At 42.4% G+C, this 14323-nt stretch overlaps 1 protein-coding gene across 1 annotated transcript in view; it reads right to left on the bottom strand.

Annotated features, from left to right (window-relative positions):
• Positions 1-864: 864 nt before the first annotated feature.
• The window catches only part of LOC132111773 (probable JmjC domain-containing histone demethylation protein 2C), a 62145-nt gene continuing 48686 nt past the window's right edge, over positions 865-14323 (bottom strand). Inside the window, exons 9-27 of the mRNA XM_059519364.1 lie at positions 12542-14298; positions 11112-11266; positions 8185-10730; positions 7592-7793; positions 7059-7288; positions 6801-6953; positions 6387-6476; positions 6143-6267; positions 5579-5675; positions 5042-5199; positions 4663-4953; positions 4188-4356; positions 3985-4075; positions 3263-3393; positions 3060-3182; positions 2502-2641; positions 2006-2212; positions 1731-1862; positions 865-1403 (exon numbers count right to left, since the gene is read on the bottom strand). Coding sequence (XP_059375347.1) covers positions 1305-1403; positions 1731-1862; positions 2006-2212; positions 2502-2641; positions 3060-3182; positions 3263-3393; positions 3985-4075; positions 4188-4356; positions 4663-4953; positions 5042-5199; positions 5579-5675; positions 6143-6267; positions 6387-6476; positions 6801-6953; positions 7059-7288; positions 7592-7793; positions 8185-10730; positions 11112-11266; positions 12542-14298 — 6896 coding nt within the window. The 3' untranslated portion in view covers positions 865-1304. The remainder of the gene's footprint in view (positions 1404-1730; positions 1863-2005; positions 2213-2501; positions 2642-3059; positions 3183-3262; positions 3394-3984; positions 4076-4187; positions 4357-4662; positions 4954-5041; positions 5200-5578; positions 5676-6142; positions 6268-6386; positions 6477-6800; positions 6954-7058; positions 7289-7591; positions 7794-8184; positions 10731-11111; positions 11267-12541; positions 14299-14323) is intronic.

Below are 14323 nucleotides of genomic sequence, written 5' to 3'. Positions count from 1 at the left end.
ATTAGAATTACATTATACTCATTGAATTGTTCCAATTCACTCCAAAATACATCACAGAAGTGTGGAACTAATGCTGTTAGCATTGATATCTCAGAGTTATACAGCATTTGTCTATAACCCTAGATTTACACTGTATAAAAGTGAATGTGCAAGTGAGGGGAGTCAAGTCAAATGCACCTACAGAGGCTTTTTTTTTTACATGAGCAATGGTTGGTACAGTTTCATTAACACAAAGATGTTAAATTCAGGTTTGTTTTTCTCCCATTAGAACACTGGGATACTTTTGCATCGTTTTGTTAAAGCTTGAAAGTGGTTATTATTCACTTAAATTCCATTATATTGACAATATACAGCAAGTTGTCTCTTAAACGTCATTCAGCATTAGAACAACACCAGGATAAGTAAATAAACACATTTTTTTTTTTCAATTTTGAGTGATCTATCCCTTTAAATAAAAACCTAGAAAACCGAGTCATTTTTTTGGACATGAATTCATCACATAAATGGTCATGACAGACAAATCAATTTTGATCATTCCATTTTTAATGGAAAATGTAAAACATCTGTTAAACTTCAATGTACATACAGTAGCAAACAACACATACAGCAAATAAAGCACACCATGCAATAGAAAATCATAATATATATTTATACAGTATATGTATATTCTGCTATTTACATATTACATTTCAGCTGAAATTTCACACGATCTTGTTTTTTTTTTTTAACGAAACAGAATAAACTGCAATTTCATTAATATTCCCCCTCTGCACAGTGAATATTTGCCAAACTGTAAGTAATTTAATGTTGCTTAAACATAAAACCTGTCAGTTTGGCAGCTGCTGATGTGATGGAATCGCTGATCTCTCCAACTGTCAAAAACACAGCATGACATCAACGTGAACACTTTGCACGGGTAAAGAACATGCCATGAATCTTTATCGCCTTTGGAAAAACATGTATTTTCCAGCGTTGTTCTTTTCATGGCCTTCTGCATGTGTGGCAAGTGGAAGCGACAGGCTTTGACGTTTATTACACCTGTTTGGAGAGCACAATGTACTACTTTTATCTGTGTATGTCGCACCTCCACCCCTTACTCCGCTTCCTGTCCATGCAGGAAAACACGATGGGGAAGTTCAATCAGAGAATAAAATCAAAGAGAAGACCGTGACATCATAGAGGAAGTTACAGAACCTTGCAGTGTGTCCATTTTGTTGGAATCAAGTGTAAGAACAGAGGTTTCTTCCCGGAGAATCTTGGGATTGTCTTTATGCTCCAAGGGTTTGAACAGAGGAGATGCATAGTCAGGACTCCTCCTGTGTGACATCATCTGTGTTCTTCTTCACATGGTTCCTCAATGTGGCTACAGCACCTTTCACAGAGTGATAGAAGATGTTCTTCACCTGAACGATAAAGAGGAATGAAAAAAATATTGTGGATTTAGATTTTAGGAACAGATTTGTCTCATGCCTAAGTAGACTTGAGAAAGGAATAAAAAAAATATCAACTTAAAATAAAATAAAAGTGCAATAGCAATTTTGTCTACATCATGCATCTTATTACTAAAGGCTGGAATACACTATACAAATCTTAACAGATTTTAAAACACTAGGCATCATACACTTGCCAAGAAGTGGTTACCAGTTTGATGAACCTTATTACCAGCATGATGCAGCAGAAATGGAAACTAAATGATCAACAAAACAGGTCACAGTAGCCAGAAGGAGTACCTGGAGTTTGTCTTCATAGTTCACTTGGTCTTTGAGAGGACGGAGCTCTTGGGTTAGATAATAGGAGTTGTGCGCATGTTCAGGGGACACAAAGTCCACATTCACTTGGATACAACTGTGCAGATTCATCACCTTAAAACACACAGCATGTATAAATACTGAATACTGAACTTCTGGTGGAGTGACAGATTTAAGAAACCAGTCATCCTCCCCAAGAGCCCAGGACACATTGCTTTAGGAGGCTGTAGCTGGTAATGTTAGGGGTGGTAATGTACCTGGTGTAGGGCTCCAGCAGGGATGATAACAGCATCTCCATGGAACTGGAGGAGTGTGCGGCTCTCTACGCTATATTCATCCTGTAGCCTCTGCCTTAGCCTGGGGCTCAGATACCAGCCGCCTTCACGCAGGGGGTCAGCATCACCGTCCCACTCTGAGTCCGAGTCTGCCTCTGGAACCGCTTCAACCTGCTGCTCAGCAGCAACCTGCAAACGCACACACACTGAAGCATGAGTATCATATTCTCATTGATTGGGGGGGTTGTCTTAAATCAGCAATCTCAGGAATAATTTAATCTAGACGAAATATGAAGCTATGTCGTCTTCAAAGCAATGAAAGCTAATGGATGGTTTTAGGGGCATAAACAGGAAGAACAAAGGGCCCAGGACTGAGCCTTGTGGCACACCATACTGAACCAGTGTTATATCAGACATCTCATCCCTTACTAGCAAGTAAATAAGCTCATAAGCCTTCAATGATCAAGCAGTGTAGTACCTTTTGTAGAAATTCCTGGATCTTTTGTAGATCTTTACTCATGTAGATGTGCCACAGAGCACCTGGCATCTCATTAGGGTCTTTCAGTCGTTTGTTTACACTCTCATCCAGAACTTCTCCTTCCAAGAGTTTTAATACCCCTATCACAAAGGGTTTGACAGCCAAATTAATGCAATCTTACACATAAATCACTGTGTAATCACGCAAGTATACTGCTCTAAGCCTGAGTGGCAAATCTCAAACCTGTCTAGAGTCTAGTAAACAAAAAACTTTTTTATTTTCGTTAATCAACATTCAAAGAACTTTAAAAAAGGCATTATGGCAGCAGTGATCTCATAAGAATACAAGGAAAGATTTTGTACTGTTGTGCACCTATTGAAGGAGTCTTCCTATTTTCAAAATCCATTTACAACATGTTTTTGCATGCAGATCCAACTCCCTTACAAAGCAATTCATTGTACTGTTAAATAATGTAATGTACATACCAACCTAATAATGCAAAATAAATACTTTAGAGCAAAACATCAGTGGCACAACTTCATGTTTTTGTCCATGTACCTGCTTTGGATGGGGCTCCGTTTCCTTTGGCCACCCCGACATATACCAAAATACTCATGGTGTCTGATATTTCAACATGTAGATTACTGGTCCCGAAGTCTTGTGCTGGACATGTTGTTACACCTGAACAAACACACGGACATAAGGTCCATTGCATAATAAAGAGCACAACAGTACTGTCAGTGAGTACAGAAAAGAAATACCGTGGGCACAGCAGAGGCGAGGACCAAGGTCGGGTCGAATGAAGAAGGAGGGCAGATGTGAGGCCAGGTTCAGATGAGCCTCGGGGTCTGTGTACTGTGGTACCGGCAAACACTTCATCACATCATGATATCTGAGGTGGGTGAAAACATTAAAACATCAAAAATATCAGGAAAAACCTCAGTAATCAACAAGATATGCTATTAAAGCAATGTGATTTTTTTAATTATTCAAAAAATATTATAGAATTATTATTTCTTATAATGAGTACAATTCTGTTTATTTTATAATTGTGTAATTTAAGGTGACTAGATGGTTTAATAACTCGTTTACAGTGAATTCCTTTATTTTTGTGATTTTAATTCCATTTCTTTGTTTAAAACAAGAAATAATGTAGAATCTGATGAACCTGTGTGCAAAATAAAAAGCATGCCCTATTAATTAATTTGAAGACTGACATTCATTTAACATTAGACATCTATTTCTTTATGGAGAAATTCATGTGTTTTTGTTTCTGGAACTTGTTGCACTCTTTTACTGCATGCCTGAGTTCCAAGCTTGAGAAGAGGTTTATTCAAACAGTGGTGAAAGTATATTCAAATTGAAGCATTAGCATTAGCAGAAAACAGGAAGCATAAGCAGTACAAAATGTGGTATTCTATGCAAATTCTAGTGAGGTCTGAAAGACAACATATGCTTCAAATGTTTCCAAAAGCAGCATTACCTGGCAGGCATGAGGGCCAAAAACTCCTCCCCTGATGGCCAGTCCTTCAGTCTATACACCACTGACTCCCCTTTATCAGATTTAGGTCTCTCTGTGGGTTACATACACAACAATGCAAATACCATTTAGTGCACAGAGTCAAATAACAAAATCATATTCAGCAAATTAGAATAGAATGATAAGTACAGAAATTCTGGACTCACTTGACACATCTTCAAAACAATCCCAGAACTCCTTGACCTTGGAGTTCGTGACGCTCCCATCTCTGCAATTGTAGATGTCACTATGAAGGCTGGAGAACTCACGGCTGAAGTGCTCAGGCTTCCACAGATTAGCCTCCAAGCTCTTGTGCAATCCAGACACCAGCACTGGCTACAGACACATAGCACCAACTACAGCTTCAGAATCATGTAATATGATGGTCTTTTTTTACAATTAAATTGTAATTGAATTGTACAAGAAGCCATTCCTAATTTCTTTGTTTCAAATAATCTAAATCAATGGTTACGTTGATGTAATTAAAACCAAGAGGTTTCATCCTATGCCAATCCTATTTTTTATTTTATTTCACAGAATCTAAAACTAATTCAGTGTAACTTCCCTTGACAGTATACTTTCCTTTTCACCCAGTACCTATAGCGATATAGTTAATACTCCACTAGTGTGAGCATCACAAACCTGTTCTTGTGTCCAGTTCTCTTTGAACAGTCTTTGGTTGCCTTGGTGACGGTGATCTTTGAGCCAAAGCAGCCGGTGGTTTCCTAGCCAATCGTGAGGGACTACGGTGTGGGAATCAGCCAATGGGCTTTCATCAAGCTTCATCCCCTCTGACTGCTGCCCCAATTCTCCTTCTGGCAGCGAATCATGATTCAGCCCCACCCTGACCATCTTTGTAGCGGGAAACTTATTTTCTACTACTGAGGCAATGATGTCATCCAGGATGTTGGGTACGCGAGTGTTTTGGGCTACCTAAAGAATAAAGCATGATCAGGGTTTATTACAAGTCTTAAGATCAATATCTTATATTCTTGTATTTATGAGTCTGTATATATCTAACCTGTTCGGACAAGTTGTAAACTGGTGCAAAGGCACCTCCGGTGGACCCAAGACGTAATTTCCCAGCTGTAGAGGTCAAAAGGTCACGCAATGTTGATCCTTGCTCAGGGCTTGTGGACTTCCTACTGTGAGCTTCCATACTATCACACCCTGCCTTCTCTAGGTTAATAAGAGGAAACATGTCGAGTGCATTTTATTCAGAAAGTACCCACAATATGCCAGAATTATCTTAAAATCAGGCAAAATGGGAAGTTACCAGAGCCAAAAACAAAGTGACAAAATCACAGCCTCACAGAACACTTTTGAGGTTTAATACACTATGAAGAGGAACATATTTTAGACCAATGAGACTTCATGGTGGGCAGGGCTACCTTTATGTTGTGAAAAAATGCAAGCAAACCAATAGAGTGTCTTATTGCACAATGCTTGTTGTGGACATGACTGGTTAGCAAAAAACTCATTTAACTGGAGGAGATGGTAGTGCAGAATGGATGCATGATGTGTTTGCTTTGGAGTATTTGTGTAGGTGCTTCCTTACCTCTTTTCTCAGTGTGCGCTTTCACTGTGACATGCGAGTTCTTCTGCTGATCTGGGTTCTGCTGGCTGTTCAAGTCACTTTGATCTCTGTCTGAAAGCTGATATCACACCAAACACTCTTCCATTAAATGTTAATTATTCATTCTACAACACAGCTTCACATGCATCTAAAAATTCCTGTCACCCAAGCAGGAGAGCAGAGGATGTCCAATCCTGCTCCTGGAGGTTGAAATGTCTGCAGAGTTTAGCGCCAACCAACTTCAACATACTTGCCTGGAAGTTTTTAGTGAGTCTGAAGACCTTGATTAGCTCAGATGTTTAATTAGGTTTGGAGCAAAACTCTGCAGGACACTGGCCCTCCAGGCTTGGACACCTCTGCAGTAGAGCAATGCCAAAGATATGGGTTTGATTCCCAAGTAATTCATTCTCTAATAAACGTTATACTTTGAATGCAGTGTAAGTCACTTTGGATAAAAGCGTCTGCCAAATGCATTAATGTAAATGCAAAGAGAAACTTGCCAGGACATAAATAACCCAAATGCATAATGAGAAGTTGACGTCTTACTTTTGGGAGTCCACTGGTAGTGGTCGTGCTGCGGTTGTGGGTTTTGCTGTCAGTGCAGGAACAATAGGATGGAATTCCAAACTTTTCTTTCATTGAATGCATAGACCTCAGCAAGTCTGCCAATACTTAAGAAAAGATGGCAATGCACTACTTTTACTATCAGGTACACAGTCAAAGGTGACAGAAAACAAGAAAACGTGATGTTTAGCTACATACAAGTACACAAACCTAGACCTATGTTTACCTCTTTCAGGGACAATCTGAGTAGGCATTAAGTTCTTAAAGTCATGTGGCTGGTTCTTCACGCATCGTACCCAGACATACAGTTCCTTATCTGAATGACAAAATATACAAACTGTTAGAAAGAAAAACTATTTCCATCACCTTTTTATCCTGAATTTTTTTAATTTCTTGATTTTTCTATATTTTCCATGGTCATGGGAATCCTGTTAGCAAGACCATGTTGGTCGAAAAAACAATACCAGCTAACTTTTTTACATGCTAGACCAAAACTAAACTAGTGTTAACCTGCTTGGACCAGAATGGAAAATCGTGTTGGAGAAGCTTGCTTTTTACAGAGAGGTGAAATGAAAAGGGCATCCTATATGTAAATTAGGTTAAAATCCATAGGAAAATCTGTGGTGTATTTGCAACTGACCTTTGGCTTTCTTATTCTCTCTGGCTTTGAAGCAGTCCATGCAAACCACGAAGCCACATTTGTGACAAGCCCAGTGCATGTTGAAGAGAGTGGCCTCACATGCATCACACATCTCCCTCACACCTCTCACTGCTCGCTTCCACATGATCTGAGCTGGAGAATGGAAAAGAGAAAGAAGACAGCAGGCCAAGGTGAAAAAAAAGTCAAACTCACAAGGAATAAGAGACTGTGTGTATTTGTTATTCCACACAAACATACTGTCTTTCTTGACCCAGGTGAAAGCAGTGTCCTCTGCCTTTACGAGCTGGCAGAACTTGTCTCCGATGAAAGCGAGGATGGATTTTGATGTCTCAAGGTCCATCTTTCTCCTTTTCTTGTCCTCCTCATCCTCTGACCTGCCTGTCCACACCGTAACCGCCTCCTCATCTGTCTGCTCAGACACCGAAAACCCATCCACACGGATAACGCCATTCCTACTGTATGACAGACTGAAGAGAGACTGAGAACAATTAGTGTATGCATAAACAGTGCTGTTTGACTGATGCTGCGATTGGATAAAAAAAAAAAAAAAGTTCAGATGTTCTTACTTCCATTAAACATTTGCAAATCAAGGACGATTATCATGTTTAAACAAACTTGAGTGCATGTCATTTAAGTTGGACAGCACAGTGCTTTTACATGAGACTTGAGTAAATATTGCACCAATGATGAACCAAATAAAACGTTAACTAAGTGCATCACATGGAGTTTATATATGTCCAAGAACAGTGCCAAAAGTATTAAAGACTGACCGTCGGAAGTAGTAAAATCGGCAGAAGACAGGTGAGATGGCAGGCTCCTGAGATTTACGCGAGCGATCCAAGCGACACTCTCTGCACTTCTGCACGTTGGGCCCAAACTCTACACACGAATCGTCTTGTAAGAACGCTTCTCCCGTTCGCTTGAGCTTCCTCACCTTCCTCCAGTCTTTCAGCACAGAGTGAGGGATGCCATCTGAGACAGAAATCTGAGCTGAGTACACATCTGTAATCTCAGTGTCAGTTTGAATATGCATGATTTAAATTGTCATGGCCTTCGCTCTCCGTTCTGAATGCCATGGTGGAACTGATACTCAATTACATTTTTGACAAAAACACAAACTATGCATAAATGTTCAGCCAGTTAAACAGCTTGTTTAAACAGAACTGCTATAGGATACAACATTGAATACTGCAAAGGTATTTTCCCATTCATATTTTCTAGGCATTGGAGAATAATCATTTAAAGGCCATCCAGGTCCACCAAATGTCCAACACTACGACATTTCATAAAAAAAGAAGTACTAAAATAGCTGAAAAGAAAAAAAGGCCAATATAAACATGACTATGTGAGGTGAAAAACTCACTGCTGTTAGCAAATCTCTGTTGAGGCTTATCTTTTGCACTTTGCAAAGTACCACTGGGTTTGGCCTTTTCATCTTCTTCCTCCTCCTCGTCTGCTTTCTTCTTCTGGTGGTCATTCTGTTTGATTTTAAAAGACGACTTAGACTGCCGTTTAAACTTCTGTCCTGATCCACCACTCTCACTTTCATTGCCGGAGTCTCCTCCACTTTCACTGTCACCGCTGGATTCTAATAGCCGTTTCTCGCCTCGTTTCTCCCTCTCAGGCTTCATATGTACTGGGGTTGATCGTTTTGCAATAGGTTTCTTGTCCTCCACGAAGGAATCATTACCCTCCAGCTTGCCATTTCTGTCCAAGACAGGTTTAACATCCTCCAAGGAAGACTTCTTGCCCACTGCCACTGATTTTTCATCGGCCATGACAGATTTTTTGTCCTCTGAATTGAAACTTAGAGCATTACTATTAGACCTCCTTTCCTCTAAAATAGACTTCCTGTTGCTTTGAGCAGTCTTCTTGTTTAATATTTTGGACTTTCTGCTGTCTAGGGAGGGATCTTTAGCCTCCTGACTGAATCCATTATCCACCAGTCCGTTAACTTTTTGTTTGATTGGCATAGAAGTGCTTGTGCTGGTCAAAGTTACAGTTGTCTTAGCGCCATCTACTGTTTGGGAGACCATGCTGTCTCGGTCTTGCTCAGAATGACGGGTCAGCCAAGCTTTTTTCAGTTTATGGTAGTTGTTCTGACCAGATTGAGACTGGTTGGTTACGGCCAAAGCAGGAGCCTGCTCATTGGTTAGCAAACCTTGTTTGGTTGTTGGTACAGGGCTGGAAGTCCCTGATGCTAGTCTGAGACATTCAGAAGAACTAGTGTTGAATACAGACTCTTTTTCTCTTCCTGAAGCATGTGCAGAACACACAGGGTGTGTAGTAAGCATAGTGCAAGACCCACACCTACTATTTAAGAGGTGAGAGGTATGTTTTATAGCGTTTGAAGGAAGTGTAGTGTGTTGAGGCTGGATCGTATGCATGTTATATCTAGATTCAGCAAGAGCCAGTCCAGCTCTGTGTTTCTTCAGATGAGGGAAGTCTCTAGAAGTGCAAAGAGTGGTGGGAGAGGACTCCATCTTCGGTTGAACAGCTCCACTATCTCTCCTCTTGCAGTATTCTGCCATTAGTTCTATTCTAGAGTGTGTGACATTCATATTTTTTAAGGGGTGACTCGGTTGAGCTGTGTTAATAGGATTAGTTGTCATGTTTATTGGTGTATTGAGATCTCCCATTTGGGCTGTCATGTTGATGGGGTGAACAGTATCCAAAGGGGTCCACAGGACACCTCTCTTATGCTGAACACTGCCCTCCTTTGAGTGTGGGTTGGACAAACTTTCCAATGGTCTTATGTGGCTGCACTGCATCTGGGAAACTGAGCTGTCAGACACTGTGTAACTTGTATGTGTGTGATTTGTTGGACGTACAATGACTGATGCAGTGGCTGACTGTGTTTTGACTACACCTCCATTTGTTGTGTGCCCACCACCGACTTTCTCTCTGCCATACATGACTCCACCCCATTGGGTATCGTAGGGTTGCAATGGCATTGTTGATTTCTCTGGCACAGGTCTTTTCCCGTCTAAGGCGACATGCTTGAGTTCAGGCAACAAAGTGGGTGGCCTCTGTTGCTTCTGAACTTTTCCTGGCAAGCTCATTGGCTGAACAGGTGTGAGAGTAGGCGGGGAGAATCTGCCATGTCCAGAGTCTTTTGAAACCACATTGGTTGGTGCCGGAGGGTGAAAAATAGGGGCACGGTGGAGTAAAGGCACGTTGCGTGGAGAAGAGGAGACAGAAATGAGAGATGAGCCTGGTCCCCTTCTCTCAACAGCCGCTATCTCTACTGCTTCCAAGGAAGATGCTTTATGAGCCAGTTGCTCTGTGATCTTTCTCAGCAGACCTTCTTCCTTCTCACGGTGGCGTTTAACAAGAGGCGGAGGTCTGGCTCTCATTGAGACCTGTGAGCTGGAGGAAGTTAAGCCAGGGGCAACTGTGTTACTGGCACTAAGCCTCTCATAGAGTTCTTTGTTGGCTGGCACTCTACGCTGTGGAGGCTTGTTCTCCACACTGTTAGACAGAGATGCATAGTAGCTGCTCGGAGTGAGAGTTGGGGTGGGATGGGCTGACTGTGGCCTGGGAGGTAGAGTGTGTCTGAATGCATTCACATCTCTCTCTCTGTCTATGTCCCTCTCATTTGAGGAAAGGGCAGATGTGGGGTTTCTAGGGTATCTTGGTTCCCTATCCGAGCCCAGTTTAGCAGTAAATGGTGCCACCTCGCTGCTCTCCAGAAGAATGCGGCGGTTCTCTTCCTGGTAGCGGTTAGGTCTCTCGGCTGTGAGATCATAAACAACAAGTGGCTGTTTGGTACAACTTGGGGATGACTCAAGGGTGACTGGGCAGTAAGTCTGCCCGTTTTTGCCCGCTGCTGTGCGGAAACGCTCCTGTTCATACTTGAGGTGAGTATGGCTGAGTGTGCTCTCAGTGATAGCTCTTCTATCCAGCTCTCTAGAAACAAGAACAGCAGGAATGAATGTGGAAGAGAGCTTGCTGTAAAGGTCAGTATGTCTGACGAGTAAGATATAATTGACCATGGACCATAGGAAATTAATTCAAAATTAATGCATAAAAATTAATGCACACCGGAGGTTGGTAATGTGAGTTTTAATAATTTAATGGTCAGGTCTTGTTTTAGACCATCATTACTTGTTTGTAAAGTATGTGGTGAACTGATATGAGAGTGTAATGCTGTTAATAAGTAGTTATAGGAAATGGATAACACCCAGAAGCATCTTTCAACCCATTAGAATGCAACAATGTTGTGTAATTTATGGAACAAAAATGATATAAAATGGAAAAGGTGTGAGTAGGAGTTAGCTGAAAACTTACTCTATGGTTTTGGAGGAGGGTGTGCAAAGCTGAGTGCTCCTACACACTCTCTGAGGGTCCGCACTGGAGGGTCGGATGGGCATTGCGGGTTGCAACCCTTGACCATCTGCATTAGTAACTGGGGTGGGCTGAGAAATCCAAGGGCTTGGGGTGTTCTGTAACCACACAGATAAATATAGAGTTTTACACAAATTTATAGGACCTGTTTTGGTTTGATACAGAGATGAATCTCTGTCTAACAAAGGACATCAAAGCTTAGGAAGATAAAAATAAATAAATAAAATGAAACACAATGTGCAAGGACGTAAGTCAAACCCTTCCTACGTATGACAACTATTTGAGTGTACACTCTCACACACATTGAGAAACACAATCTTGTTTTTATCCATAGCACAAGTAAAGATGAATAGTGGGTTATAGACGACTCAAGGATGCCCTGATACCAATTGAATAAAACAGAGGAGTATTGGTGGTGGTGGTGGTGGGGGGGGGGGGGGGGGGGGGTCTGCTGCGTGGATGACTTTCTTTCAGTTCATCATTCTTTTCACCACTTGCTGTAGTTTTCTTTTTCATTTTCTAGTTCCATAGTCTCCTGTCCATCTCTATTCAGCCTGTCACAATTCAAACTGCCTACTGCAATATATGTTCAGAATACCATAACCTGCCTCTTGAAGCTTTATCTCACCTTAAAAGCTGAACCAGTCAAATACAACCTCATTGACTTGCATGACATCCTTATAAAATCCAGAGGAGCCAGGATAATAACCATTATGTCTATAGCAGTAGAGGAGCTCTCTTCCAGTATGCACACCTCAGGAGACCGCTTCTTCTAGACGTCTCCCTGACAATCAGAGGTTTAGCTATGATCTCATAAGTACAATAACAACTACACAAATATCATCTGTATACACAACAACACCATGAATAAAACAAAACATGTGCTACCAATACAACTTGTTGTAGTGATTACAATCTTTTTTGACTCAAAAAGACTTAATCCACAAGAATGCTACATTTTTAAATTGCTATGACTGTATATGATCCACCCATTCTCCAAAACCCTTATTCAGCATCTAAGGTCGAAGGCAGAGAAACACCCAGGATTGGTCAAACCATCAAAGAGAATACACACATACATACATACACACACAAACAGACAGACATCTAGACTTACATCTATAGGACATATGGTGCCCAATTTACCTATCTTGCATATCTTTGGATTGTTGGGGAAACTGGAGTGCTCAAAGAAAGCCCACAAACATGCAAGCTCCACACAGAAAGGCCTTCTGGCAACCCACTGAGCCACCGTGCCACCCAAAGGAGTCACATGAGCAACATGAGTGACCACAGCTCTGACCAGGCTTAATATCTTAACTCACTCCAGTATCTGGAGTCTGTGCATGCTAGAAGTGTGTGAGGTGACTTACACTCCTCATGCTGCTGTCAGAGATGCCAGCACTATCTGGATGGGTCCATTTGGATGCTTGCAGGCCCAGTCCAGGGTAGCTATGGGCTCCGTTGGGGAAAGGAGGCCACAGGAGGGGATAGAGACCAAGAGGTGCTAGAGGAGCTGCACCAGAGGTCTGGCCCAGGAGAGATGGGTTCCCTGGAAGGGCTAAAGGATGGTGGGGAAGTCCCAGGGCTCTGATATGAGGATGTCCAGTCAAGAGTGAGGCAGACCGGGACAGTGCAGGCAGGAGGGATGGGAGGAGGTGTGGATGAGGGATAGTTGAGTGGGGTGTACTCTGGGAACAGAGGGGAGGCTGGGAGTGGAGTGTAATAGGTGAGAGGTGTGCAGGGCGAGGAGAGGGACTCAGTAGCTTGCTGTGGGAGGAAACAGGCATAAGGCTAGGAGAGCTGGAGGAGGGAGAAGGCGTCTTAAGGTGGTGTTTGGGGTTTGGGGGCGTGTGAGGGGGCTGATTGTAGGTTGGGTGGGACTCAAGCTCCGTCCTGATTAATGCTGGATCTCTGTAGATAGTGAAGGGCTCCTTCCTGTCCACAATGAGGGGACTTTTGGTGGACTTATCAGGAGTAGGAGTGCGATTAGGCATACAAGGAGGAGAATGTGTTGGGGTTCTGGATCCGTTTGGGGTTGGAGAAGGAGTCTGAATCAGGACTGGAGTTGTGGAGCAGGTCACTTTGAGATTGGGTGCCATTATAATGCTGCTATGAGTTCTGTCCACAGATTTATTTAGATGAGTGCCGTCCTTCAACAGGCCCATCTCTAGAGATGCATTCTGCTTCTCCCTGGACATCTCCCGTAGAATCTGAGGTTTAGAAATTATCTCAGGAGAGGAACAAGGACTGGTGTGCACACTAGGCTTGTGGTTAGCTTCCAAGGAGATTACAGGTCCATATTCTGCATTAACAGCTGCTGGCAAACAACTCTGTTTAGAATCCACATCCTCCTTTTTGTTGCAAGGTACGACTGGAGAACAAGGCGGTGGTCCTCTAGGCTCCTCTTCTACTGGGACTGCAGTGTTACTGCTGGAGGTAATGGCCTCAGAATGGGGAAAATCTGACCTCCTGACCTCTGAATGATTAAACTCTGAGTGGGTGAACTCTGACCTTCTGACCTCTGGATCATTCGTTGACAACTCATGCTCACCTCTTGCTCCTTCACACTCCAGAGGTGATGCAGGTACCAGCACACATGTGGTTTCCATGGAGACCAGCTGCTCACTCTCTTGGGATGCAAGAAGCGCAGACACAGCCTCAGAGTCCTCCAGAGACGCCCCCTCACTCCTGTCCTCTATTTCTGTCATTACTACATCGCCTTTCTCTTCTGATTTCCCACCACTAACAGGAGCAACAGACTCAAGTGCATCAGTGCCCCTTAGTGCTCCATTGTAGGATGCACTAGGGGAACTGGATGGAGAAGTTTTTCCCATTTTCTGAGTCTCGTTGGGCGAAGGTTCCCTGATTCTATGGGAGGGGTGAACCTCACAGTCCAATGGCCTTTTTGAAGTGTAACGCTGATTTGGCTGTCTCTTTGATCCTGAATCCAAGGATGATTCCTGCACTCTGCAGCTGGAATTTTCGGAATCACTGTTCTCTGACAAGTCGGACACACTGCCTGCTTTCAACCTCTTTAAACCACATCTATTTCTCTTCTTGTCATCTTTTTCCTCATCTTCTTTCCTTCTTTTTCTCTCACCATTACTGTTTTTAGATTTGGAAGTATCTAAGAAAATAACAGATCAATAATG

This window comes from Carassius carassius, chromosome 31 (genome assembly GCF_963082965.1).
Source record: "Carassius carassius chromosome 31, fCarCar2.1, whole genome shotgun sequence".
Lineage (NCBI taxonomy): Eukaryota > Metazoa > Chordata > Actinopteri > Cypriniformes > Cyprinidae > Carassius > Carassius carassius.
Note: the sequence above shows the minus strand (reverse complement) of the source record. Positions and strands in the feature narration are given on the sequence as shown.